This window comes from Chanos chanos, chromosome 14, assembly GCF_902362185.1.
Source record: "Chanos chanos chromosome 14, fChaCha1.1, whole genome shotgun sequence".
Lineage (NCBI taxonomy): Eukaryota > Metazoa > Chordata > Actinopteri > Gonorynchiformes > Chanidae > Chanos > Chanos chanos.
In genome coordinates, this window is record NC_044508.1 from 4,365,985 (window position 1) to 4,393,826 (window position 27,842).

Consider the following 27,842-nt stretch of genomic DNA (forward strand, 5'->3'; position numbering starts at 1 on the left):
CTAGGAGAGCTGTGGGCTCATGTGAAGCAACCAATCAATGGTCTCCAATAAAAAGTTCATGTTGTAGTGGGCGGCAATGTTCCGGAAAACTCTGATCTGCTCCGAGAAGGTCTGTAGGAGAGAGACGGTGTGGAGGGTGGGGGGGGGGGGGGCAAACAAACATTGGTGATAAACATTTAAATAAATCTTTCTAAAGAAATGAAAAATCTGCATCATTTACATCACAGTTTATTAACTCGTTACGTAATATCTTATGTCTCCATTTTCTCAATTCCAGCCCCCAAATTTCATACGGCAAGTCTGATTCTAGCACTAACACACCCTGGGAGGGTGGGGCGGGTTTCATCACGTCTGACCTTGGAGGAGAAGGTGAGGCTGAAATCTCCTGCACAGCTGCAGTACACGGGCATGTTCGCCTCCTTCACGCCTCTGCATTTACCGCACTCCTGGGAGGGGGACAAAAAAATGCAAATGTTTTCCATCCCACAGAAGAAGAAACAGACACACCAAAAACACTGTCATCAAGCCACCAAGATTTTTTTATCAGAAAATTTCATCAGAATCACCAGCGGAATTTCCCAACGTAAAATGATTTTGAGACCGATCCTCAAAGCAAACAAACAAACAAACAAACAAAAGACAGACAAAAGAGTATCGAGTACTTTTTTTCCCCTGACACGACTAATGATTCAAGCATGTGTAACTGAGTAAGAAAGACATAGAGAACATGTGAGAAACACGCAGGCTCTTCTCATCGCCGCTTAGCGCATCCACAGAGACATTACACATTGACGGGCAGAACAGACAAAAGCACAGGCGATCAGAACCGCCGGCCCAAACACAGGCAGTGTGGTCTGAGAGTCCCGTTACCAGGTCCTGTAGAGTGTAGCTCATCAGTTTCTTCTGTAGGGCCTCCACCAGCGCCATCTCAATGGACTCAGTCTCGTACTGGGCCTGGCAGTTGGAACAGTACCACTGGGGCAAAACCGAGCCGTCCTGCAGGGGAGACAACAGGGGAGGCTTCAGTAAACTGCATTAACTCAGGCCGGTCTAAGCACTGTGCGACATTAACAGATGAAGTACTCGGAGAATTTTTTAACATGTTATCTCTCCGCTTACAGGTTGGGTTTACTTCCAGTTTAATTCCAACTGAAGGCAGAAAATAAACAGAATTCCAATCGTTTTTGCCTCCTAAACCATAACTCAGTTGTACGTAGCAAACCAAGGCCAACAGCAGTGAACAGATAAAGGAGAGAGTGGTTTCAGATCAACTTTTTCCTTAAGTTCGGGCGACTCTCTCTCTCTCTCTACTAACCTGAGCCATAGAGGGGTCCTTGCAAAGGTCAAGGTCGCGGCAGAAGTTACACTGATGGCAGATGACCTCTGGCAGGACATAGGAGTTACAGGGGTCACGGAACTGGGCCTCCTCCGAAAACTCGCCCACTTCTACCAGCCTGAGGAGGTCTCTCTTCAGCTTGTTCACCTGGTTAACGATGTTCGTGTCCAAGGAAAGGACCTAAAAGAGACCACCCACACGTCTGTCAAAACCTGTTCAAATGCACATATATGTTAATCTCAGACTGAATGCATTTGAGTCTAAAAAGGGGACTACACTTCCACGGATTCCTCAAGGTGCCACTATTGTTTTAACAACAGCAGCAAAAAAGACAAAGAGGAGGTTTATGTGCCACTGGAACTCCTGAGCCGTCTTGTCCACTCTGAAGCAGACTTAGGTTACATGTGTAGGTGCTGCAGTTGAATGACTGACCCTGTCCCAATCAGTGCTCCTGTTCCTTACGGACTTGTTCTCTTGGTCATTAATCTTAACTGACTGGATAAATCACACTATGATGAAGCCTCTGTAAGGCATTCATATCATGTCTGTTCAGCCTGTCCTGGTAGTATTTTATTAACTCCAGAAGGAAAGGAGACAGGGAGACAAGAGGAGACAATGAGAGTCGTTGTCATGCTATTGGAACACGGCTCAGTCATCCAGACGCTTTTACATGGTCACTCTACAGGGCCGTCTTACCTGGCAGACGTATTTGATGAACTCCAGGGCGGGGTTGTTGAGGGGAAGGTGGGAACCGGGCAAAACGGGGAACATTTCGGACGGCAGGGCAACATTCCTGGTTCCCGACACCTTCTTCTGGATCTTCTGCGTGATGGTGAACAGGTTCTGGGTCAGTTCACTGGACACATACTCCTTGGAGAAGGTGATCATGCCTACAGGGGAGGAAAAAAAAGAAAAAGAAAACAAGAAAATGAGCAGCATTTTTTTTTAAGATAACGTTTAATTGATACGGCACCTTCCAACTTTCTATAAAGAGCTCATTTTTCAAACTGATGTCCTATTTCACAGTCTTAACAAATTCACAGAGCCTGTTTGTTTATTCATTCCCTTTAGCTGATGCTTTTATCCAGAGCCGTGACCCTGCACAGGGTCACTTTGGCAGTGTGTTGACTTGCTTGTCCTTGTGTAGGTCTCCTCCCATTAACACTATACATTATCATATTCTGAGACTGTTGTTTTGAGATATCTGCTGGAATCTTTCGTTTGTTGAAAACATGGGCAAGATCTTGGTAAAAGAATCTGTGTTTAGTTCCTTACCCCACATGAAGGTACAGACCGTTTCAAAAACAAACAAACAAACAAACAAAAACCTGTCTCTGATAGTGTTTACATTCTCTCAAAACTCCAAACATACCAGGAAGGGCGCTGATATCCCCTGTCGCTTGCTGGGATACTTGACTTCCGCCCCGCCTCTTAATAGGAGTGGCACCCGGGGCATTGCGTCGAAGCTCCTCCCTCATGCTGTGATAGACAGCTGCTATGTAGGCTGTGGACCAATGAGAGAGGGTAAGAAAAAAACCCAAATGATTCCAGAACTCAAGAGGGACTGAGCCTGAATTGACCTTCTCTAAAAATGTTACATTTCTACTCATTCAGCACATCAAGATTTCTTTACAGAGATATGAATTATACCGGCGAATCTTAACACTGTACTCCTTTACCTCCTCCTGCCTGAACACACCTGTTTTCACCCCTACACTAACACACCTGTTTTCACCCCTACACTAACACACCTGTTTTCAGCTGATCCAGGACTCAATAATTCATCTGACCAGCTGAATCAGCTGTGTAAGTAAACAAGGTTCTGTGATGACTGGGTTGAAGAAACCACCCAAGTAAGAGTGTCTCTTGCTTAAAGCATCACGGGAAAGCACGACAGATCAGATGATGGTGTTGTGAAATGACGACTGTGTGTAAGAGAGAGAGAACTGGGACGGGCCTCCCTCACCTGAGATGATCATGAGGAAATATTTCTGACAGGACGCCGTCTGAGGCAGATACTGCATTATGTTCCAGTTGCTCTCAATCAGGTCCTCCACCTCATCTTCACCGCCATCATCATCATCGCCGTCGTCATCTTCCTCCCGCCTGGCAGCATCCTCTTCCTCCTCATCCTCACTGTCCTCCTCTCCCTCTCCCTTCTTCTGCCCAGTTCCATTCTAGAGAGAGAGAGAGAAGGAGAGAGAGAGGGAGAGATAGAGGGAGGGAGGGAGGGAGGGAGACAGAGAGAAAGAGAGACAGAAGAGAGGGGGAGAGAGAGAGAGAGAGAGAGAGAAGGAGAGAGAGAGGGAGGGAGACAGAGAGAGAGAAGGAGAGACAGAAGAGGGGGAGAGAGAGAGAGAGAGAGAGAGAGAAAACACTCTCAAAGTGGCCCAGAGAGAACACTCTGTTTAAGAATCAGGCCATAATTTGAATCTGCTCACAGTAAACATGCAAAGCATGACTCTGCCAAATGAACCAGTGCAAATGTAAATGTGAAGAAGCTGCAAAAAAACAAACAAAAAACAAACAAACAAAAAAACCCACAGCTCTGATTCTCAGATTTACTGGATTAAATTAATGCATTTACCCCTTGAATAATTCTTCTCTGAGAAACAATATGCAGAGGGTCTATGCTTACCAGCACAATGTTTAGTCTGTCTGCAAAAATTCATAACAATGAAAACTTCCAGACAAACTGTTTATAAGGGGTGCTACAGAAGTGGTCTGCTGAAGCTGCAACTGAAACCATTGCACTGCAGATATCTACACACTGAATACATCTTTAAAGGTCATTTCCAGTTTCTACCCTTCACATCAAAAAATCCACATCTGCCTTTAAACCGTTCACTCCCAGATTATTAAGCTCCACAGAAGTCTAGTCAGTCAGAGAACAGAGTACATGAGTAAACGAGGGCCAAGTCACTAAACAGGAGGGTCAAGTTAGATTACACACACACACACACACACACAGACACAGACACACAGACAGACACACAGACAGACAGATACACAGACAAACACACACAGACGCAGACAGACAGACAGACAGACACACAGATAGACAGACAGACAGACACACACACACAGACCCACACAGACAGACACATCCAGGTCAATTCATTTGGGAATGGGCTTTTTCCACTGGCTGGGAAAATGCGGCCGTACGCACCTCGCCGTACAGGACACTGGAGGGCAGCTTTCCCTTCACTCCACCGTAGTTGGCGGGATCCATCCAAAGCAGGAATTCCCAGCAGCGGGAAAACGTGATGGACAGAGAGTGGAAGATCTCTCGGGAATGAATGCTGATATAAGGAGAGGAGAGGAAAACAATGAAACGGCAGGCGTCAGATGAGACTCTTAATTCTGTCTAGTGATCAGATCTGTCCAATCAGCAAAGTGAGGACAAAGCTGCGTTTGTGATGGGGGGGCAGTGACTCGTCACCTGTTGGTGATGTACTCTACGTAGGCGATGGCGTCATCGATGCGTCGCTTCTTGGTGCAGAGGATGATGCGGTTAAAGTTTCCGTAGATCACAGACGAACCGAGACGTTTAAATTCAGCAACAAGCCTGAAAGAGAGAGAGAGAGAGAGAGAGAGAGAAGAAGACATTACACAACACAAACAGGCAAAAGAACAAGTTAGAGTGTCAAGGCATGTTAAAACATCCTAGAGTTCACTCATCTCTCTGACGTTTTCTCATGACATGAAAACAAACAACGCTCTATCCGGTAATATGGACAGATTTTTTTTTTGTGTCTCTTTTCTTCCATCCGTTTCTAATTATCAGGCAGGCAATGTAAGACAAGAGTAAAGAGGTTAGAGATTTTTCACTCCAGACTTCATGCCCGACAGACAGGCAGACAGCCAGACAAGTAAACAAAGACAGTGAGACAGTGAGACAGGCAGCCGGGCGCACTCACTGTAAGAAGATCTTCTTCATCATGTTGAGCAGGGTTCGATGCAGGGCGGGGTCGTAGAGCAGGGAGCTGGGAGATCGGAGCCAGCGGTAGAAGTGCATCACCTGGTTATCGGCGTAAACGTTGTGGTACTGTGTGATCTCCCTCACCCAACCTACAACCATGCTCTTCAGGATCCTACAAGCAAACAAACAAACAAACAAACAAAACAAACAGGTTCTTTACAAATATACAATAACGGTACAAATAAACCCCACATAAAATCTTCACTGTTAGACATCTAACTGCTGACAGGCTAACAAAATTTATATATCCTCCTTTTGTTATAGTCTGAACGCGCGCACACACGCACACACACACACACATACACACACACACAGACACACAGAGGCTAACAATATTTACATATCCTCATCCTCTTCTGTCACAATCTATACACAAGTGTGTGTCTGTGTATGTACACACACAAAGTTTGATGACTCGTCAAGAGAAACAAACAGTTGGTCTTAAATTGTGAGGGAGTCTTTTTAGATTTTCTCTTGTAAAATAAAAGACAGAGGCCTTTGGGTCTGATGCTGGGTGAAGCACAGTTAAATCACCCACAGTGTGATATGTTTTTTTTTTTTTTTCAGTAACATGTCTTTGGTTCTGCAGCTCCAGAGGGGCTGACCTGAAGGTGTTTTTTTTTTTTTTCAGTAACGTGTTATTGGTTCTGCAGCTCCAGAGGGGCTGACCTGAAGGTGTTTTTTTTTTTCAGTAACGTGTTATTGGTTCTGCAGCTCCAGAGGGGCTGACCTGAAGGTGTTTTTTTTTTCAGTAACGTGTTATTGGTTCAGCAGCTCCAGAGGGGCTGACCTGAAGGTGTTTTTTTTGTTTTCAGTAACGTGTTATTGGTTCAGCAGCTCCAGAGGGGCTGACCTGAAGGTGTTTTTTTTTTTTCAGTAACGTGTTATTGGTTCTGCAGCTCCAGAGGGGCTGACCTGAAGGTGTTTTTTTTTTTCAGTAACGTGTTATTGGTTCAGCAGCTCCAGAGGGGCTGACCTGAAGGTGTTTTTTTTTTTTCAGTAACATGTCTTTGGTTCAGCAGCTCCAGAGGGGCTGACCTGAAGGTGTTTTTTTTTTTTCAGTAACGTGTTATTGGTTCTGCAGCTCCAGAGGGGCTGACCTGAAGGTGTTTTTTTTGTTTTCAGTAACGTGTTATTGGTTCTGCAGCTCCAGAGGGGCTGACCTGAGGGTGTTTTTTTTTTTTCAGTAACGTGTTATTGGTTCAGCAGCTCCAGAGGGGCTGACCTGAAGGTGTTTTTTTTTGTTTTCAGTAACGTGTTATTGGTTCAGCAGCTCCAGAGGGGCTGACCTGAAGGTGTTTTTTTTTTTTCAGTAACATGTCATTGGTTCAGCAGCTCCAGAGGGGCTGACCTGAAGGTGTTTTTTTTTTTTTCAGTAGCGTGTTATTGGTTCTGCAGCTCCAGAGGGGCTGACCTGAAGATGTTTTTTTTTTTCAGTAACGTGTTATTGGTTCAGCAGCTCCAGAGGGGCTGACCTGAAGGTGTTGGAGCAGAGGGCCGTCTCGTCATAACTGGCCACAGCGCTGGCACCCTGGTTCCCTGACATCATTTCCTCCAGAGAGGCGTGCTGGATGACATCAAAGCTCACGCCCACGCTGGCTCCGCCCTCCATGTCATTAACATGCTGAGACTGCAGGATCGTGTTTACTGCAAGACTCTGGATGTCCAGTTCCACACTCACTGCCCCAGGAACGAGAACACACACACACACAGACAGATGCACATGCACGCACACGCGCACACGCACGCACGCACACACGCACACACGCACACCAGAAAAAAAGAGGGATGAGTCATTTTAATGTCCATGACTTTTTCACAAGACAGAAACCAAACACACAAAAATTACAGCTAAGACAACCAAGCAGAAAACCTGAAAAAAAGAATGCACACAAAAAAGGGAAAAGAAAAGAAAAGAAAAGAAAAGTATCTATTAAACCCCTGTGTACCTGTGGAGTAGCAGCCCGCTGCATTAATCTCCATAGATCCTCTCTCGTCGTTTTCCATAACCAGCCTGCTGTCGTCTGCCTCTTTCCCCCCGAGGTCGGGCCGGGCGGTGGGCGACAGCCAGAGCAGGTGGTTGTGTTTCCGCAGGTGTCGGGCGAAGAAGAGGTCAGAGCCGAAAACAGACATGTCCTGGGGCAGGTTCCCGATGGGCAGGTGGTAATACCTACAGAGAAAAAGAAAACGGTTCTTTTTTTTCCCCTGTCTGTGAGAGGAATTGACTTTGTGTGATCATACAGAGTTATTAAAACACATTAGTCTATTTCTGGCTATACATAAAGACAGGGAGATAAACTGCGGAAAGTTTTATTTAGAATTTGTAACTTTATTATGTTAAAGTAACATATTAAAATTTATTCTAAATGCATTTTCTATGATATCATCCATTCTGAATTCCTAACTACGGTAAACAAAAGAGGCTATTTATTTTGCATTCTTCCACAGACTGTTAGAAGACTAGCAGAAGTCCCCAGCTGTGTGGCGGTCAGACCTGGCCATGTCGAAGGCCTGGGAGAGACAGCTGTCCAGGTTGAGGTAATGTCGGATCATGCGTCGGGCTCCGTGGCGCTGCCAGTCTAGGACGCTGTAGCTGATCTCATCCACCACGTGGACGGGCACCACGGGGAACTCCTCTAGTACGGGCATGCCCGAAACCAGTCTGCGCTGGTCCCAGTTAGACTGCACGGCGATCAGAGTGGGACCACGGCGCTCCTCCTGCAAATGCAAACACAACCCAGACGTTGACACAGAGAGAACTGGATGGATGAACAGATAGACAGAGAGACAGACAGACAGCACAGGGAGACAGACAGTCAGACATGTGAGGATACCTTGTAGTTGACTAGGATTCTCTGCAGTGCCCTGTAGATGGCTTTGATGTCATTCTCCGCTCGCACTTCGAACGTGTGTTTCTCCGGAGGCAGGAGCTCCTCACTGGTCTTCTCCAGTAAGGCTGTGCGCTCTGCCCCGTACAGCGTGCCCAGGTTGGGCATCTGGTTACTCCGCACCTGCGGGTGGCAGAGTTGCAACCAACAGACAGTGACTTTTCAGCAGCGTGAATGTTAATTTAACCAAGGATGTCATAAGCTTTGTCATTTCTTTAACTGAGAGTACTTAGGAGTAGGACAATGGATTTTGAATAAGTGGTTACATAACTTCTTTTTGCATGTGGTAAAAAAAAAAAAGAAACAAAAACAAAACTTGAAAGAGCTTCAGCTAAGGTCTGAACATTCTGAGAGGAAATCAGCCTGTCAAACTGCGGCTGCACTCCTGTGGTAATAGCCCTAAAATAGGTTGTGTTATGTATTTTTACACGCACCGTATCCAGGACGAAGACGCTGGCCTTGCGTTGGGAGGGAATAAACAGTCCAAACAGGGCTTTGTGACCCTGAGCGTGGTGGTACAGGTAGATGTGTCTGACGCTGCCTGTAATGAAGGTTTATGAGAGCTTTATAATTCACAGCAACAGCACACACTGCCTACAGCTTTACCAGAAATAACAAAGAAAAAAAAAAAAAACACCAGGTCAAACATTTTCTAACTGTGTAATGGGAACATTATGCTGTAGGACTGGAGGTTTGGGAGAGTCAGAGAATGATTTGTATTTTTTTTTGTATTTGTGTATTTTAGAACAGAAGTTCTGGTTCTGTACCGGGTTCGAGGTAGCTGAACTGGGCCAGAGATCTCATCTCCAGGTGTTCCAGGTCAAAGGTATCGGCCTCCCGGTCCGCCAGGTCTCTCACCACATGTTTGTTCACCATACACACACAGCCCAACTGCACCAGAGCACGGAACAGCAAGGGCACCTGGAGACAGGAGAGAGCCGCATCAGAATGTAGATGCACAAATACACGCGCACACCTACACGCACACACACACGCGTGCAGAAAAGCAAGAGGACCTGGGTGCAGGAGAGAGTTGGATCATACACACACTCTTTCCAAATAGCTACTTAAAATAGCTACTTTACATTCAGACGTCGAAGATTACACAACACTGGGAGGACCAGAAGACCAGATCACACATACATATTCTCCCTTCACTCTCTCACTTCCAACAGCTCTACTGACCATTATCATAAGTCTATGAAACATGACAGTGATACATACACCTGTACATACGACAGTTTTCCTCACACACCTGTACTGCAGCTCAGAGAGCCAAACTAAATGTTCAAAAGCCATATCTGATTGTGTTAGATGCTGAAGAGTACCTGGGTCTCATATACACCCTCTATATCGGGGGCAGAGAGGTCAGCATTAATCTCATTGATATGTTCCTGGTACATATCCTCAGGCACCGTGTACTGGTAAAGGTAATACACCACGTTAGAGCGCGGAAGCATCCGGTTAACCTGGAAAAAAGGAAGAGAAATACATAAAGAAATTATGAAAATCAACCGTCCTTTACTCTCAAAACTATTATTACATGATTAAAACTGGCACATGTGGAAAGTTTTAGAGGGCTAGACTAGCTAAATTAAACTGACACACTGACACACATACACAGACAAGCTTGTGACTGTATATTTACTGACTCAGTATTTGAAGATGAAAAAGCAAAACCGTCCACTGTGCTTTAAAATGACTCTTTATTTCTTTATCTGATGACAAACCTTCTTATACGTGGCTCCCTCCTCCTGCTTGGGAACTCTTTGATTGACATAGAACACACGAGGGATGTTGAGCTTCATACAGTGCAGGTCGCTGCCAATCACTGCCCATAGCTTATACAGGCCCGGGTGATTGGTCTCTGCAATCTGGGACCGGGACGAAAGGACGCAACAGTATAGCCAATCAGATTTTAAAATCCAGTAACAGACTGTGTCAGGAGAGTGTACATTAACACTTATAGGACTGACATATTTGTAAGTCTGTAAGCATCATTAATTAAACTCTTATAACTGCTTAGGTCTACATTTAAATCCAGATTTATACAGGAAAAAAAAAATTGTAACGGCAAAATTACACTAAAGCGACAAACAAAAGCACTAATGACTGACTCGTGTTTGAGACAGCTGACTGGGCAGCACAGTTAAAGCGAGTTATGAGATGTTTAATGACATCTTTATCCCTCTAGGCGGTCTGATCACTGAAAGGTACAGCATCGTAAAACACTGCACGTGACGTCAGGGCTTGACTGACGAAGCCTTCTCACCTGGACAATCTGCCAGGGCATGTCCAGAATGCTACGGGCCGTCCTCCGGAGGAAGTTGCCCAGGCCCGTGACTGGTCCGTGTCTGATCACCCCTCCTCCGGACGGCTGAGGCTCGCCGTCAATCATCCGCCGTCTCTTCTTCCGCTCTTTCCTCTGTCTGATCTGCAGCTCCCACTTTTTCTTATGGTAGCGCAGCCACACGAGACGCTCCTCCTGCACCACACACACAGACATAGACACACACATACACATACAGAGACACACACAACAGACACATACACACACACACACACACACGCGCGCGCGCACACACACAGACACACGCGCACACACACAGACACACACGCACACACACAGACACAGACACAGAGACACACACACAGACACAGACACAGAGACACACACAGACACAGACACAGAGACAGACACACACACACACACACACACACACAAACACAGACACACGCACACACACAGACAAACGCACACACACAGACACACGCACACACACAGAGACACAGACACACACACAGAGACACAGACACACACACACAGACACAGAGACACACATACAGACACACACACATACAGACACAGAGACACACACACAGACACAGACACACACACACACACAGACACACACATACAGACACAGAGACGCAAACACACACACACACACACACAGACACACACACACACAGACACAGACACACAGACACACACACACAGACGCGGACACACACAGACGCAGACACACACAGACGCAGACACACACAGACGCATACACACACAGACGCATACACACACAGACGCATACACACACAGACGCATACACAGACACACACAGACACACACACAGAGAGACACACACAGACAGACACACACAGACACACAGAGACACACACAGAGACACACACAGAGACACAGACACACACACATACAGACACACACATACAGACACATACATACATACAGACACACACACCCACAGACACACACACCCACAGACACAGACACACACAAGTACTCTGTTTAGTTTTGTATTTTACTAGTCTAGCCTCACACAGGATTAGCACTTAACTTCTAAAAGCTTCAATTTAAATCAGATTAATTCATCTATTAAGCGCATTACCAAAACTGTTGTTAGTTTTATTCATATTGTCAAAGCATACGATAATCATTTGTTGTTTAAAGTTGTTCAGTAAGAATAGAAACACAAGGTCCAATTATAACAATTGCAATACAATAACAATACATAATTAACAACTGAATAACAACAAATGATAACAAACGTCAGTCAATCAATCAATGAAAATATAACTAAGACCATGTGGTGAACGCACACACGAGTGTAGTTAGTAAGCAGGGTGCAGTACCTGTGTTGTACCCATAGGGGGCGGTGGGCCCAGGACCTCTCTCCAGGACTGGGTAAGTGCCAGCTCTTGAGACTCGACCTGGCTGTCCTCACCCTGAGAGGCGCGCTTCCTCTTGGTGCTGATGGGAATGGCAGGCTGCAGAGGGCGCCGGGGCATCCCAAAATCCTCCATGTCTGCCGCCTGTCCCGGCACTACTGCCTGATGGGCAATCTGAGAAGGAAGGGAGAGAGAGTGAGAGAGAGAGTGTGTGTGTGTGTGTGTGTTATTGAATCAGCCTGGGAAGACAGTGGGAGAGTAAGAGATAAGAAGCAAATGAGAATGAGAGATAGCAAGGAGAGAGAGAGAGAGACTGGGTGATGGATGACAGGGGTGGGGATGGGGGGGGGGGGGGGGGGGTGTTGAACAAAACAGTGGAGAAGAGAGTGCGAGAAATCCAAAGAGATAAAACATGAAAGAAAGACAAAAAGAGAGGGGGGGGAAAGAGAGAGAGAGAGAGAGAGTATGAAAAAGAGCGGAAGAAGATCTCTAAAGGGAAAGAGGTGTTCCCAGAGTCCTCCTCTGTCAGATGTGGATGTACCTGTCTCTTGCCCTCACTGGTGAAAAGCTCACTAATCTTCTTCTGCTTGTAGATGTCATTCTTTTCCAGAAGTTTCTTGTGGAGCCAGTCCGGGTGCCGCACTCTGGGCACAGGGTTCTTCACCTGAGAACCGGAAATGAGACCAACAGCTCAGGCAACTTTCCCCGTTACATTAACACTAACCTTATGGACCGGGAAAAACTGTCTATGGTGATGTGTTCTCAGGGGTTCTCTCAGAAACACTGTCACTGAGACATTTTTATTTTCACAAATTACTTCTATTGTTTCATACACAACACTAAGCCATTTTAATGAAAGAAAGCATTGTATTCTGTTGAAAAGTCAAGTTAACGGTTCTAGTCCACAGGTGCATCTGATTAGTACCGTGAAGTGCATTACCTGTTGGAGAGCTGCAGGAATGGTGATGATCTTTTGAATAGCACTGCCCAGTCTCTCTATGTAATATCCCCAGTCTAAGATCTGTGAAAAGACCATCAGAAAAAGAGAATGATGAGAAGAGAGCAGGTTAACAGCTTCACCACGGCAAGAAACACTCCCCAGGAGAGGAGAATGGGGAGAGGAGGGGAGAATGGTGTGAGGACAGATGAGAGGAGAACGGTGAGGGGAGAGGAGAGGAGAGGAGAGGAGAATGGTGTGAGGAGAGGAGAACGGTGTGAGGAGAGGAGAGGAGAACGGTGTGAGGAGTAGGGAACAGTGAGGAGAGGAGAACGGTATGAAGAGAAGAGAACAGTGAGGAGAGGAGAACGGTGTGAGGAGAGGAGAGGAGAACGGTGTGAGGAGAGGAGAGGAGATCGGTGAGAGGAGAGGAGAATGGGGAGAGGAGAGGAGAGGAGAACGGGGAGAGGACAACAGTGAGAGGAGAGGAGAGGAGAACGGGGAGAGGAGAACGGTGAGAGGAGAGGAGAACGGGGAGAGGAGAACGGTGAGAGGAGAGGAGAACAGGGAGAGGAGAAGAGAACAGTGAAGTGAGAGGAGAACGGTGAGGAGAGAGTAGAGGAGAACGGTGTGAGGAGAAAGGAGAGGAGAACGGTGAGGAGAGAGGAAAGGAGAACGGTGAGAGGAGAGGAGAACAGTGTGAGGAGAGGAGAGGAGAACAGTGTGAGGAGAGGAGAACGGTGTGAGGAGAGAGGAAAGGAGAACGGTGAGAGGAGAGGAGAACAGTGTGAGGAGAGGAGAGGAGAACAGTGTGAGGAGAGGAGAACGGTGTGAGGAGAGAGGAAAGGAGAACGGTGAGAGGAGAGGAGAACAGTGTGAGGAGAGGAGAGGAGAACGGTGTGAGGAGAGGAGAGGAGAACGGTGTGAGGAGAGGAGAGGAGAACGGTGAGAGGAGAGGAGAACAGTGTGAGGAGAGGAGAGGAGAACGGTGTGAGGAGAGAGGAAAGGAGAACGGTGAGAGGAGAGGAGAACAGTGTGAGGAGAGGAGAGGAGAACAGTGTGAGGAGAGGAGAACGGTGTGAGGAGAGGAGAGGAGAACGGTGTGAGGAGAAAGGAGAGGAGAACGGTGTGAGGAGAAAGGAGAGGAGAATGGTGAGAGAAAAGGAGAACAGTGTGAGGTCTTACAGATCTGATGTCCAGGTCGTGAAGACTCGGCATCTTCAGCCACTTGCGCAGGAAGTGTTTCTTCACACTTGGCTCCGCCTGGAAGATCGCCAGAGGAATGGCCCTGCGTGTGTGTGTGTGTGTGTGTGTGTGTGTGTGTGTGAGAGAGAGAGAGAGAGAGAAAGAGTTGGCACATATGTTAGAGGAAAACATAGATGCCTATTGACAATCTGAACATGACTGTCAACAGCTCAGGGGCCAGGTGCAAAATTATGCAGGGATATAAAAACTTAAAATAATCCAGAAAGCAAAAATGGAATAGTCAACCAGTCAGTGAGATAGTGAATGTCAAATCAGAAGAGATTACTGCTGTTTTTTCTAGTTCTTTTCTCTTATGTGTGCGTGTAATTGATGTTTGACGGACATTAGAAAAATAAACCCGCAACAACAATAAAAGAGTATAAAAAACTTCCCAAACATTCAGGGAAATGTTCAGGGAAAGGGATGAATGACTCGGCATTGACTTAACATGAAGGACCCAACAACAACCACAGGAAGGCAGATCTGGATACACTTAAACTAATCCGTGACATACGGTGGCTGGCAGAAACAAAAACCAGCAGGAAACATGGCCCTTGAGATCCTGGGTTACAGGTTAAGGGGGGGCCTTTACCTCTCAGTGACTGGGGACCCCTCTGGTTTTCGAGAGATGACGTATCGGCAGCTGAGCCCAGCATCCTTCACCATCTGATCACCCAGGAACTCCGCCAGCCTCTTGGCCGTGCTGATGGAGGTGGACTTCTGCTCGCCGTAATCCTCCAGCTTCCGAGACATGGAGCGGTTCTCCGAGATCAGCTCAAACAGCTCGGCATCCGGCATATTGGCAGCCTGGGAGAGGGAATGGTGAGAGCCAGGTAAACAAAAAAAAGTCAACAAACAAAAACACAACATTAACTTAGACGTTAAACATTAAAAAGCAACGTCCTGTAACTGAGATAAACACAAGAAAAACTATAAGAGAATGAGAGAGCGGGTGAGAAAAAAACCTTTTATTCATCCATCCCTGATTTCACCTCAGTGATACCAAGAACCAGTGGAAAATAGACAATAACAAACTTCCGAAGTGAAAACAGGCTGCCTTAAGCAGTGTTACACTGGCATATGTGGTGGTTTGTAACCAGCTAAAAGAAGAGAAGAGAAGGAAAAACAAAAGGGAAGCTGAGAGGATCCTGAAGCTTAAGACAACACTGGTTTGGAGATTCGTTCCTCCAGCGTGATCTGCCTTCTGTCAGACCTATCCCACGTTACCTTGCTGTAGAGCACGTCCAGCCAATAGTCAGCCACCTTGGCTACGGAGGCGTAGACCTCCTCCAGAGTGGTTCCCTTCAGAAAAGCCTCAAACACCGAGGACTGGAAGATCTTAATGAGCTGGAGCTCTCCTCTCCGCTTCACCTCAAAGCCCTTCAGCTCGGCCAGAGAGCCATCCTCATTAAACACAGCATACCTAAAACCAGCACAGACAATGCTCATTAACACATCACATTTACTTAACCCAATAACCCAATAACTTTACTTAACCCAATAACACACAGGCATATTCACACTGAACTAGCAACATACAAAACAACAAACGCAAGAAAAAAAAAAAGATCTTAGCATCAGTGGACAAAGAACAAAGAGCAAGCTTCCAATCAACTTATGCATCTATGTCAGTGTGATTGTGTGTGTGTGTGTGAGTGAGTGCAAATGTGTGAGCGAGTTCGTTTAGGTACTAGCAGTAGATGTATATGACCTGTCGTTTGTCTGCTAATCTCTTATTAATGCTGTTATAATGTAAAATATGCTGAATTAAATGGTCACATTCAAAACATGCCAAGGTTCCCCGAAGGATTACTGATAAAACAAATCGCCACACAAAGAAATAACATTTTATGAGAGAAACAAGTGTTTGCATTTGCACATTAATAAGATTACTGGGGGGGGGGGGTCGGGGGTTCCTTGCATAGGTCTAAGCAGTGGATTTTTCCATTAATCGGAATTAAATTGAAAATCCTTTTTCAGTCCCTGACAAGGCTTAATCTGCATGCTGTCGTCCATGCCATGTGACCTCACGGTGCTGGTGAAGAAAACCCATCCCCTGTATCAGTGCTCTCTTACCTCTTCTTCAGTTTCTTGCCTTCCTCTTTGGAGGCAGGGAGGATCATGGCGAGGTAGGGCCCGTCCACCTCGAAAAAGATGCTGTTCTCCGCACGCGTCTCGTAGGTCAGAGAGGCAGGGTCCACCAGCTCCTGGTACTGGTGATTGGTGAAGCCCTCCTGCAAACACAGAACAAAAGAACAAACAAACAAACAAGTTAGTATTTCAAGCCAAACAAACACAGAGCTGCCTGTACAGAGACCATGATAGACTAGATTTCTGAAGTGTAGGTTAAAAAAACAACATTCTTTTTAACAAAACTGGTGTGGTTTACAGCATGGACGAACGTGATGTTTTGGTTGCTGATACTGGTTAAGGAGTGTCCGGCATACGGGGAGCTTGCCTTGACCATGATGTTGAGCATAGCTCCAGGGTAGGAGATTGTGACTTTGGGTTTCTTCTCATTGGTCGACTTGATGACGAAATTCTCGGGGAAAGTGTTGGGCAGGACGCACCAGATACCGTCTGTGTCCAACTCTAAAGGACGTCTGAGAAAACGGAGACACAGCAGAGATTATAAATTTATCTCAGAAAAAAAACAACAACAAAAAAACCCCCACACATACTACTGATTACAGCAGCAAATTACATATTGGTGTGTCATTTACATGCCTGCATCTAATGAGAGATTCAGTGCAACTGGCTTTCTCAGACTAAGCGTACTGACCCAGGATCAGTTTATACATCAACTTCATGAATTTTATTACGTGGCCCAACTTAGACTCCTGATATGCATAGGTTCAGGCCTGGAATTGGGATTCTAATTTTTCATCCATTAGCCAAAAAAAAAAAAACCCAGACTGTTCAGGAAATTTTTAAAGCTTCCTTTTAAAGTTTCCTCTTTGGCTTATATAGTGCGTAGAGGCTGAATCTGATACTGCAGGGTTGAAATCCATTTGGACTCTTATTGACTGAAAAGTGCGCGCGCGCACACACACACATACATACAAACACACACCTATTCCACTGGTGAAAATGAGCCACAATTTAAGAGAAAAAGGGAAGAACAGCAGGACTTCAGGACTATGCTCTACCAAGTCTTGATATGAGGTCTTTAACCACATGAAAAGCAAAGGCTTTTTTTTTTTTTTTTGTAGTGATACAAACTTAGAGCATCTTACCCTATCTGTTCAATGAGTTCTCTGGCCTGGGTGATGATATTAGCTCCAGTGAAGCACACAATCCCAGCCATCTCCATGGAGTACCACCGAGCTCTGGACCATTCAGACAGAAAACAAAACAACCATCCGAAAAAAAAAAGAAAGAATTGATATTAAGCCGAATGCATACCTTTAAGAATAAAAAGGGGGGGGAGTGGGGGAATGGTTTGTAATTACTCCAGTCACAATTCGACTTTTCCACTTGGCATATTAGCTTGTTTATTTCCTATGTAAAATTTCCCAAGAGCTTGTTAGAAAAATTAATTTCATACCCAGTGAACACAGACAGTGTTTCAAATGACTTACGAGAGAGTGCTTTGCTCTGGAGTGTCTTCATAATTGTCATAAAACTGGTAAGCGTAGGATTATATGAAGAATGAAAAAGTGCACGTACTACATAAACGTTTTGTGAGATGATTTCACGCTGGCTAATTTAGCGCAAATCCAGTAAGAGTTCCTAAGCTCCTAAAGCTAAACCTCCAACGAGGCAAAAAAAAAATCAGAAAATGTGAAATAGATTTTCTATTTTTTTTTTCTTATCATTTAAAAAAAAACAAACATTTTTAACGAAGCATTTGCTTAAACATAAATCAGCGTCATTGACTACATGTGTAAATAAAGTTGTTTTTTTTTTTCCTGAGTGCAGTCTGAGGAGACTAAGACACCGCGTGCGGAGGAGGTGATGACAAACCCACCCTTTGCGCATGACGTAACCGTAAAAGGAGTTGAGGATGCACTTGTGGGCCAGCTGCAGAGAGTCGTACAGGATCTCCATGTTCTTACAGCGCTTGACCTCCGCGGCATCCCCGCTCTCCTGAGCCCCCGACAGCTTCTTCTTCCACACCTGAGCGCACACAAACACGCCGGGGAACAACACACACCTCAGAGCTGTGCTTCAGTGGAACAGGTGTGTCTTTGGACAAGTTTTAACCTACACTAACATGTCTGACATGCAGGAGCAAGGGAACGGCTGAACTAATCTTCTGTGAGTGGTCCCTGAAAGAGTACGACCAAAACTGACCAGAAACAGCAGATACCTCTGCAATCCGTTTATAACATCTTAATTATTAACCAACAATAAACGACAAACTTAAGTTAGGCTTTTCAGTTCATGTAGGTCCTTCACTGGACACACAACACGTAAAGGTTCATTATTCACTATCTGAATCAGGTGCGCTGCCACTCAAAACGTGAGAAATAAGTGAAACGCTTGGGGCTCTCGTCAACCTGACGTTCTCCGTTAACGCTGACGGCCGAAGCTTTGACCGATACCTTGTGCAGGCCTTTGAACTCGTACCGCCGGTCTCTGAAGGCTCGGACCGTGTCCACGTAGAAAGAGTTCTCCCTCTGACAGATGGTCGTGACCCTCTCCTCTAGCCTGGTCAGATGGACCTTCTTATACGCTTTCCTACAGTAGTCTGGAGACAACAGTGGACATCAACACGGGATACATAATCAGACAGAGTGGACATCAACACGGGCTACGTTATCAGACAGAGTGGACAGATCTCGGGCAGCACGCAAAATAGCCGTAACAGCTAAACGAGGTATTACGACACCAAGTTTAACATAAAAGAACTCCGTCACAGGGTGCTACAGAGAGGATTACAGATTTTCAGTGGTTAACGTGATGATCAGTAATTAATTCATGAAAATGTTACGTGTTGGAATATTCACTATTTTCTGACGGAGCTTGTACAGTTGGTTAGAAAAAGCTTATTTCTGATGAAGTGGATTATGAGCTATGCGGTATGTTTTACACGCCTTAAAAGCATTGTCAGAGAGGGCAGTTTCGGCCTAAAATGTTCAGGGGCACTCGTGACGAGGTGAGTGATCTTTAACAGACAGAGAGACGTTCACCTCCCAGGCGTTTCTTCTCGTAGCGAGCCTGCTCCTCACGCGTGAGCTCGTGGAAGGCACGGGGAGGTCCATTGGGGAAGAGAGGAGGAAACTTCTCAGACTCCAGCTGCTGCTGGATACGGTGGAACTCGCTGCGACTCGCTGGCACTGCAGGGGGCAGTAGAGAGGTTGAGTCTCGTACCAATACTTACACGCACACTTCACTGTAATCACTTATGACCAAACCTACAACCTTCAATTCATGTGACCTCTCGCCCAAAAAAATCCCTTTGAGGTAACTAATTGTATTACTTGTGTTTGGGCTGTTGCAGCGACCCTTAGAGCATTTTCTTGAAACGAAAAAAAGAGCAAAAAAATGTCTATTCGTAACAGGGTTTATTCCCCTTCATTCAGAAACCAATGTAGAAAAAGAAAGAAACAATAACAGAGAGGGAGATAGAGAGAGAGAGAGAGAGAGAGAGAGAGAGAAAGAGGGAGGAAGTGAGAGAGAGAGAGGAAGGAAGGGAGAGAGAAAGAGAGAGATAGATAGAGAGGGAGTGAGAGGGTGGGGGGAGAGCGAGAGAGAGGAAGTAAGAGAGAGAGAGAGTGAGGAAGGAAGGGAGAGAGAAAGAGAGAGAGAGAGAGAGAAAGAGAGAGAGAGAGAAAGAGAGAGAGAGAGCGCGAGTGAGAGAGAGGGGGAGGGGGAGGGGGATGATAAGATTATGAGTCAGTCGACAGTAGAGACATTATACCAGAGGAGGACACACTCACTGATCTCTCCTCTCCACTGCCAGGCCATCCTCCTCTGACAGTTTGCTCCGGGTTTATTAAAATCACAGGCAGCACATGTGGCCTCATCCACCATGGCCGAGGGCTGAGAGAGAGGAGAGAGGAAAAGAAAGGTACGGTCAGGAACTTATCCCCTCTTAAACCGTATTGGACAGTGTAAAAACATAAACTTCGGTGTCCCATTCGAGGATTTCTCCAAAAAAAAAAAAAAAAAAAAGGTGATGCTGACCTGCAGGCGATTGGTGAGGATGATGTTGGGGTACATGGCCCCCACATCAAGATGGTAAATGAGTGGACACTCTATCCTGTTGGGCACTTCCTTCAGAGACACCAGTTTCTTCTTTATCTCCTCACAAACCTAGATTGCGAGGAGATTATGTCATAGATTATGAAGCTGTTTAAAGCCGCAGTCAATCAAAAAATAAACCGTCCGTACAATAATAATTAGAGGCAAGATCTTCAGACACTGTGAGAGATTAAGGACATCTGAGACCAGAGTTGGTCAATCATGACAGTAAACAGGAAGCAACCAGGGGATTTCGGTACATCGGTGCTTTAACCGAATGAAATGCTGACAAACCTCGTTGAAGTTGGTGACCTGCTCCAGAGGGATCTTCTCCTCTTCCTCTATGGCGTGACGAAGAGTCCGCTCCACCCTCTGCAGGAGGAAGTCAAACGCGGCAGGATTCTGGAGACACAAATTTTTTGGAAGAACGACAGGAGTATTACTAAAACAACGGAAAACAGTTTCATCTTTTCAGAAAACACGCAGAGTAAGACTGTTTCTTAAAGAGTTGATTATTTACAAATAAAAACAAATAAAAAACCTGTGAGTATTTACTCATACTCATACTCTCGGGACAACAGAAAATACCGGGGGGGTCGTTCAATAAGTCTTTAAAATCACTGACCTACCACCAGAGGTAGAGAAAGCAGCTCCGTCAAACATAATCTGACAGTAATCGTAATCACACAGTCTTTTTGGGCGCTCTTTGCTGAGGAACCTAGCTAATTCAGCCCTGATTCAGATCCTCAGTCAAGTATCAAACCCTTGATTATTATCAACCGATTATTAATTATCGCCGTCTGGACCGTACCATTTTGAAGCGGCAGGGGATGTCACTACGGAAGACCCCGGACTCTAGAGCCTCCACGTGGCCGCCGACGTAAGTCTCGGAGTCCAGGACGTGGCCGTCGTCAGTGAGTTTGTTGAAGACCTGCTCCTGTTTGTTGGGGAAGATGATGTTGGCGTGGAAGGCCTGGACCATCAGCAACGCCTCACACAGGGTGCCTGAGCCCTTACGCAACACCTAACGCAACACACGCACACACACACACACAGACACATACACATACACACGCACACACACATACACACACACACACAGACACAAACACACACACATAGACACAAACAGACACACACACACATAAACACAAACACACACACATAAACACAAACAAACACACACACACACACACACATAAACACAAACACACACACACATAAACACACACACACATAAACACAAACAAACACACACACACACACACACATAAACACAAACACACACACACATAAACACACACACGCACACACACACACAGACACATACACATACACACACACACACACATAAACACACACACACATAGACACAAACACACACACATAGACACAAACAGACACACACACACATAAACACAAACACACACACACACACATAAACACAAACACACACACACATAAACACAAACACACACACACATAAACACACACACACATAAACACACACACACACACACACATAAACACACACACACAAACACACACACATAAACACAAACACACACACATAAACACACACACACACACACAGGAGAGAGAAGATGGCTAAGTCACTCACAGAAGTCCATTTACCTTGCAGATTAGCCCTAGGCAATATATCACATACAGGAACATATGAACTGTGACAACAGGAACCATACATTTAATGGACATTAGAAAAGGAGACAAACCTCGTCAGGTTCCATAGGAATGATAGTGCAGAGGGCAAAGATGAAGGGATGTACATATTTCATATAGAGATAATACGTGGCCACGGCATCAGACACTGAGTAGGTAGCCAGAGTCTGTAAGGAGGAGAGGGGGGAAAAAAAAAAGAAAACAAAAAGAGTCAAAGAGATCACGTTTGGGAAAAGACGCAGAGAAATTCTGAAGTTCTTTTTTTGAGTGCTTTACCTGTGGTTCCTCTGTGGCCATGCGACACATCTCTTCTGGATCCAGTTCCACTGGGTCGTAACCCAGTTTGGCTTTGGCTGCTGCTTTCAGGTTATGACTACCCACAGGAAGGTAACTGTCTCTCTTTACCCACCTGTGACACAACACACACATCACAGAATGCACATCATTGTCATGCACTAAATATCAGTCATTAAAATAAGAGGAGGATGATGATGATGGAGGATGGATTTGTATTGAATCTTTTACACATTCATTAGTATTAAAACCATTCAATTTTATACTGGCAAAACAGCACATTTCCATTGGGGAGTGGAAAAAAAAAACACAAAACAAAATTAAAATAAACAAATACAACATGATTTCATCCCCTGAATTCAAAATCTGAAGACATATAAAAGAAATTGGGAAGTAAAATTCTAGTCAAAGTCGACGATGTCCACACAGAGGACATTATTTATTTGCTTGTTTTAAATAGAGAAATGTAACAGAGGGGAAGAAGCGGAGGGTGAGACAGGAGAGGCTGTACCTGAGACAGTCCATGTGAATGGCTTGGCTGGCTTTATATTCACCCTGACTGTCCTTCTGGAAGCCAATCTCACTGTGCATATTCAGCCCATGCTGCGCTGCACGCGCCTCCACAAACGGCCTGACGACACCCCAGACAACACACACACACACACACAACGCACACACCACGCACACACACACACACACACACACACACACACCACGCACACACACACACACCACGCACACACACCACACGCACGCACCACACACACACCACACACAGACACACACACACACACAACGCACACACCACGCACACACACACAACGCACACACCACGCACACACCACGCACACACACCACACGCACGCACCACACACACCCACACCACAGTAAACATGTGTAAGTAAACGAGAGACAAACCGCACAGCAAATGTGTCTACATTAATAAGAGACAAACAGTACAGCCAGTTTGTGTAAATAAATAAGAGACAACAAGCAAAGCTAATGTGTGCAAATAACAGACAAACAGTAAAAATAAATATGTAAAGTACATTTGTGTGAATAAAAAAAATATCTAACAGAGACAAAAATTTCCATGAGGACTCCAAAAGCAGATAATAAGAACTCAGGCATAGTAACTCAGAGGGAAAAACAACAACAACAACAACAACAACAACAAAACATCTTTCACCAATAACAATGACCTCTTCAACAGGTATGGTTATTTTCAAAATGAATTCACATAAATCAGACCAAAATTGACACATGAAAGTAAGCAACCATAAAAAACGTCACAGAGCTGTCTGTTTGTGAGCGGTCTGGACTCACCAGTCGAAAAAGTCTCCGTTGTAGGTGACGAAAATGTTGGGCTGGGTTTCATGAACGTGTTCAAACCATCTCTGAATGAGGGAGGCCTGAAAACACAACATGACAAGTTCAACCATAACATGTTCCTACTCATAAAAACACACAGCAACCCGAAACACACAGAACCTCCTCCCTCTCCCCCTGCCTCACCTCATCTGGTTCATTAAAGACGGTAAACGGGCCCTCGTACTCTGGTTTGGGGGTGAACTCAAAATCCTCGATGTCCTCGGAGACGATCTCCCTGTTTGTGATCAGGTAACCCTGGCAGACCAGAGAACAGAGCGAGTGAGTGAGCGAGTCAACGCTGGTGCAGAAAACGAAACGAGCGGGTTGAAAGTGAGGTTTTGTGGTGACAGAGTACCTGTCCATCAATCATATAGGAGATCATCATTATCTGGTCCGTTTCAGCGTCTGGAAACTTCAGAGGAAGTTTGGTGGTCTCAATATCAAAAGCCAAAACCACTGGATCCTACAAAACAAAAAAAACCCAACCAGTCTTCATATGAGGATCAAGGTCTACAGTAGTACACATAAACACACAAAAAAAAGAAGAAATAAAAAAAAAAAAACCCTTCAGAAAACAAAACTTTGTTCACAATTTAAAATAACAAACACAAGGTGGGACAGTTTTCTACACTGAATTGGTTGAGAAGATCCAGAACACCTACAGTGCTAAGTTAAAACGCTTCCCCAATTGAATGGAAATGGAAAAAAGCCCCAGCGGTAACCCTGTATCTAGCACAGTTACAGCGTTGCGGTGTATGTGTCGTGTGTGTGCTTCAGCTGACAGTGCTTTAGCGTGTGATACTCACCGGTCGCTCCACCAGATCATCCCTCTGGACAATCTCAGGAGGATAAGCACTTCCACGATAACGGACATTATACCAGTGAGCCTTAGACAGAGGAGCCAAAACGGTCAAAACTTTAGTTCACAGCACGGAAATAAAACGCTTCAGACTTAAGCGCGGCTTCATTTCGTTCACGACTGAAAGAGTTCCGTTGTTATTGAGACCTTAAGAATAAACAAACGACTAACTAGCTCGCTAACTTATTTAAGTCTAAGTATGTTTGAATAATGTCACAGAAACTCCTTTTTTCAGATGTGATTTATTTTCTGAAAAGCAGAACACAGACGGCAGACCCCGGGTAATCTTCCCTATAGGCGACATTGTGTTCCCTTTGCATTTGTCGTTTTGCCATTGAAATTTGAGCGAAGGTTTCTGTACCACGTGTATCTTGAGATCGATCGACAGACGGACGTGGTAAGGAACGTCATATTCCCTCATGTCCACGATGTTGTCCATCTGGTCAGCGATTTTCTTGGATGTCCCATCCTCGTCAGCAGCCGTTACGCTTCCACTAACCAGCGCGCTGAAAAACGGAGAACGGAAATATCAGACCAATCAGATCATGGAAGAAAAGCCACGCTTTTACGAAGACTTCAGAATTTAAGACTGTACTGCAAAGCGAATGGATAGGCAGAGGATACCTGGACAGCATGTTTGTGTACGTGTCGTTAGAGTTCTCTTTCTCTCTGTTCTTCCGCACCGCTGGAGCAATCTCGCGTTTGACCTTGACAAGGTCATCCACAGTGTTGAACAACAGCTTGATGTAGCTCCTTTTCAGTCCCACCAGGTGATTAGGCTATGAAGTCAACACCACAAAATATCATATAATAGAAATGGAGTACAGTAGATTTTCAATAAACAGTCAAGAAGATTTTCAATAAACAGTCAAGACATGACACAAATACAGACTTAAAGCTAGACTGCGAAAAAACAAACCAAAACAGATCATGACATATGCAGACATGATGGTTCAATAAATGCAACACTGTTTCGATATAGATTAACACTATAGATGCAATCCACATGGAAAAGCTATGGAGAAGGCAAATGAATTGTGAGGATACGATATAAACAGATGCGTGAAGACAACGTGTGCACATAAAAGAAAATGAAAGAATAAAACGGATCTTATGACGACCCCTCACCAGGTCCAGGTCTTCCTTGGGGACTATCTCCAGCTTAGCCACTTTGCCTTGGAACTTCTTTGACAGGAAGGAGATGACCTCTCTCTCGCAGTTCTGTTGGAAAACCATTGGTCTGAGTTAACTAATTCAAACACGGATCGCTTGTCTCTACAGATAAGCAGGGGAAAGGCTGGGACCTCAGCAAACAACACAGACCACCCACAACACAATTTATCACTCACCACAACAATGTACAGACAGCTCACGTCTTTAGATACCACTGAAGTGGAGGGAAAATGCCTACCTTTTTCGTGGCAATGTAGAAGTAAGGCTTATAGGGGAGGGCAACCTGTAGATAAATATGGGAGAAGGGGATGGGACCAAGGTTTGGCATTAGAAAGAGGCTCATTGAAGCACTGTGAGGAATTTGCTCATTTGAGTCTGCTCACATGTACAACTACCATTACCTTGAATCTACTTCCATCCTCCTGAATAAAATAGTAATCCACCGCACTGATCATCCTTTTGTCATCATCAAGAATTTCTGTCTGTGGTCAAAATGAACGCACATTTAAACAGGTTAAAAACAGTGCACATACATTTATTCATACAGCACGCGCTGGACACGTCCATGACAAACTAAGCGTGCAGCCATTAAGGAGCTGTCTGTGGCATAACAGTTGCTGCAAAGTTCAGTCTTTAGACCAGATAAAAGCGCCAGAAAAGGTGAACAAAAACAAAAGTGTGAACTACAGGCAGATACAAGTGGGTCTGTAGTCCCAAACAAAAAAAGAAAGAAAGAAAGAGAGAAAAATCTGCATTTACTATGTAATGGGACACATGCTTTAAAAGACACATCCAAAGGCCATGACGACATTGCCACAAGCTGTTTTCACAAACAAGGATTTAAGGCAAAACCTAGGATCTTTTCTTTACATAAAAAGACGGCTGTTTAATCTCAGTCAGGTCTTATACCTGTCATCAGCAGGTGATTTGTATGGGGGAAGAGGGGGGGGGGGGGGGGTGCCATCCCCCTTGTTAGCAAAATGACCAAAATGCATCCCCCTTGTTAACCTGCCATCCTTACCTTACTTACTCTATAGAGTAGTGTCAGTGATCATCAGGCCATGCCCCCGTCACGAAAATAACAAATCGCCTACTGCCTGTCATGATGTGTAAGATGTCGGTCAGACTATTTTCAAACTCACCGGGTGCATGTTAATCAACCAGCCGGTTTTCTCTCCTGGCTCCTTCATCCTCTCGAACCCAAAGCGCGCGTCCATCTCATCGGTGAACTGGCTGCGCTCGAGCCGTTTGACAGCCGATAAGGAAGACCCCTCATCTCTGAGACGGATACAGTGTCACTTTAAACAACAGCGGTGTTTAACAGACAATGCCCTGTTCTGATTGCAGGGTACATTTTGGAATGAACGTTAAGAACAGGAATAACGCAACGGCTAGAATATGGTTAAGAGTTGTAGAGGTTCAGTGTTTAACGTGTGTAGGTAACTTAAGACTCTCTAGTAGTCAGAGGTAAAAGAGTGTAAGGTTAAATAAAGGTTTGTTCAAACACTGGCATTCTTCATTTTGTAATCTTGACCTCGTGCCATACTTTTCATAGTGTCAACTGAGACACATTTCAGAACGGGAAGGTTTCGTTACACAAGACATTTTCAATTGAATGTACACTCTAATACGTTGCTAAGAAACAACGAGACGGTTATTCTTGACACAACTGTTATATCTGGCAAGAAAGTTACAGTGAACGACAGGACCTCAATTACATGGAACTTGACATGTCACTAATGTCAGTGTAGTAACTTACTGTTTGGCGTCTTGGTCTCCTCCGCCTCTGTCGGCTTTATACCGGCCGCTATTTTGTAAAACCATTGTGTAAGAAGAACGGCGACAAAGTGAACTAGTTATTTAAACAGGTAGTCACTGACGGTTGCTTAGATGCATGCGAATAGGATTTAACAGCTGGCTAACTTGTATAAGGTTCGAGCTAGCTAACATCACTATCACCTAGCCTAAATCGTCAGTCGTAGTCTTAGCGATGTTAAACTTTCATTCTTCGTGCACTGAAGACCATAGTTATTATAAACCCTCTCTTAAACTGTTTGTAAACGCAAATGTTATCCTAACTATAAAAATGTGGAAATGTCCACTTAAAATGACCCTTTGTTGATTTGTGAGGAGTAACAAATACGTGCTTCCCGCAGGCAGTCAGAATTTGGCGCGTTTTGTCCAAGCTGACGCGAGAGGAAAAC

At 45.1% G+C, this 27,842-nt stretch overlaps 1 protein-coding gene across 1 annotated transcript; it reads right to left on the reverse strand.

Annotated features, from left to right (window-relative positions):
• On the reverse strand, nucleotides 1-27,462 carry pole (polymerase (DNA directed), epsilon). The gene is made up of 49 exons (XM_030791720.1): nucleotides 27,398-27,462; nucleotides 26,781-26,916; nucleotides 26,040-26,120; nucleotides 25,877-25,921; nucleotides 25,594-25,686; nucleotides 25,090-25,244; nucleotides 24,827-24,971; nucleotides 24,413-24,493; nucleotides 23,962-24,069; nucleotides 23,751-23,861; nucleotides 23,562-23,647; nucleotides 22,747-22,866; nucleotides 22,218-22,350; nucleotides 21,995-22,108; nucleotides 21,073-21,285; nucleotides 20,556-20,663; nucleotides 20,205-20,333; nucleotides 19,958-20,060; nucleotides 19,208-19,354; nucleotides 18,620-18,765; nucleotides 18,043-18,191; nucleotides 17,309-17,401; nucleotides 16,531-16,675; nucleotides 16,149-16,306; nucleotides 15,300-15,495; nucleotides 14,665-14,879; nucleotides 14,013-14,115; nucleotides 12,831-12,911; nucleotides 12,432-12,554; nucleotides 11,855-12,064; nucleotides 10,479-10,691; nucleotides 9,937-10,080; nucleotides 9,535-9,675; nucleotides 8,974-9,127; nucleotides 8,641-8,747; nucleotides 8,153-8,329; nucleotides 7,813-8,036; nucleotides 7,268-7,488; nucleotides 6,794-6,998; nucleotides 5,257-5,430; nucleotides 4,779-4,904; nucleotides 4,506-4,638; nucleotides 3,303-3,513; nucleotides 2,709-2,840; nucleotides 2,033-2,226; nucleotides 1,316-1,516; nucleotides 871-996; nucleotides 357-446; nucleotides 1-111 (listed from the first exon to the last, which is right to left on the reverse strand). Exons 1-49 carry the CDS (start codon nucleotides 27,460-27,462, stop codon nucleotides 1-3), a joined length of 6,876 nt encoding a protein of 2,291 aa, XP_030647580.1.
• Between the last annotated feature and the right edge of the window lie 380 nt (nucleotides 27,463-27,842).

Coding starts and splice junctions, on each gene's coding strand:
- pole (XM_030791720.1), bottom strand. CDS start 27,462: ATGGTTTTACAAAATAGCGGCCGGTATAAAGCCGACAGAGGCGGAGGA. Junction 8,330..8,640: donor GCGTCTTCGTCCTGGATACG/GTGCGTGTAAAA, acceptor TGCCACCCGCAG/GTGCGGAGTAACCAGATGCC. Junction 8,037..8,152: donor GAATCCTAGTCAACTACAAG/GTATCCTCACAT, acceptor TTGCATTTGCAG/GAGGAGCGCCGTGGTCCCAC.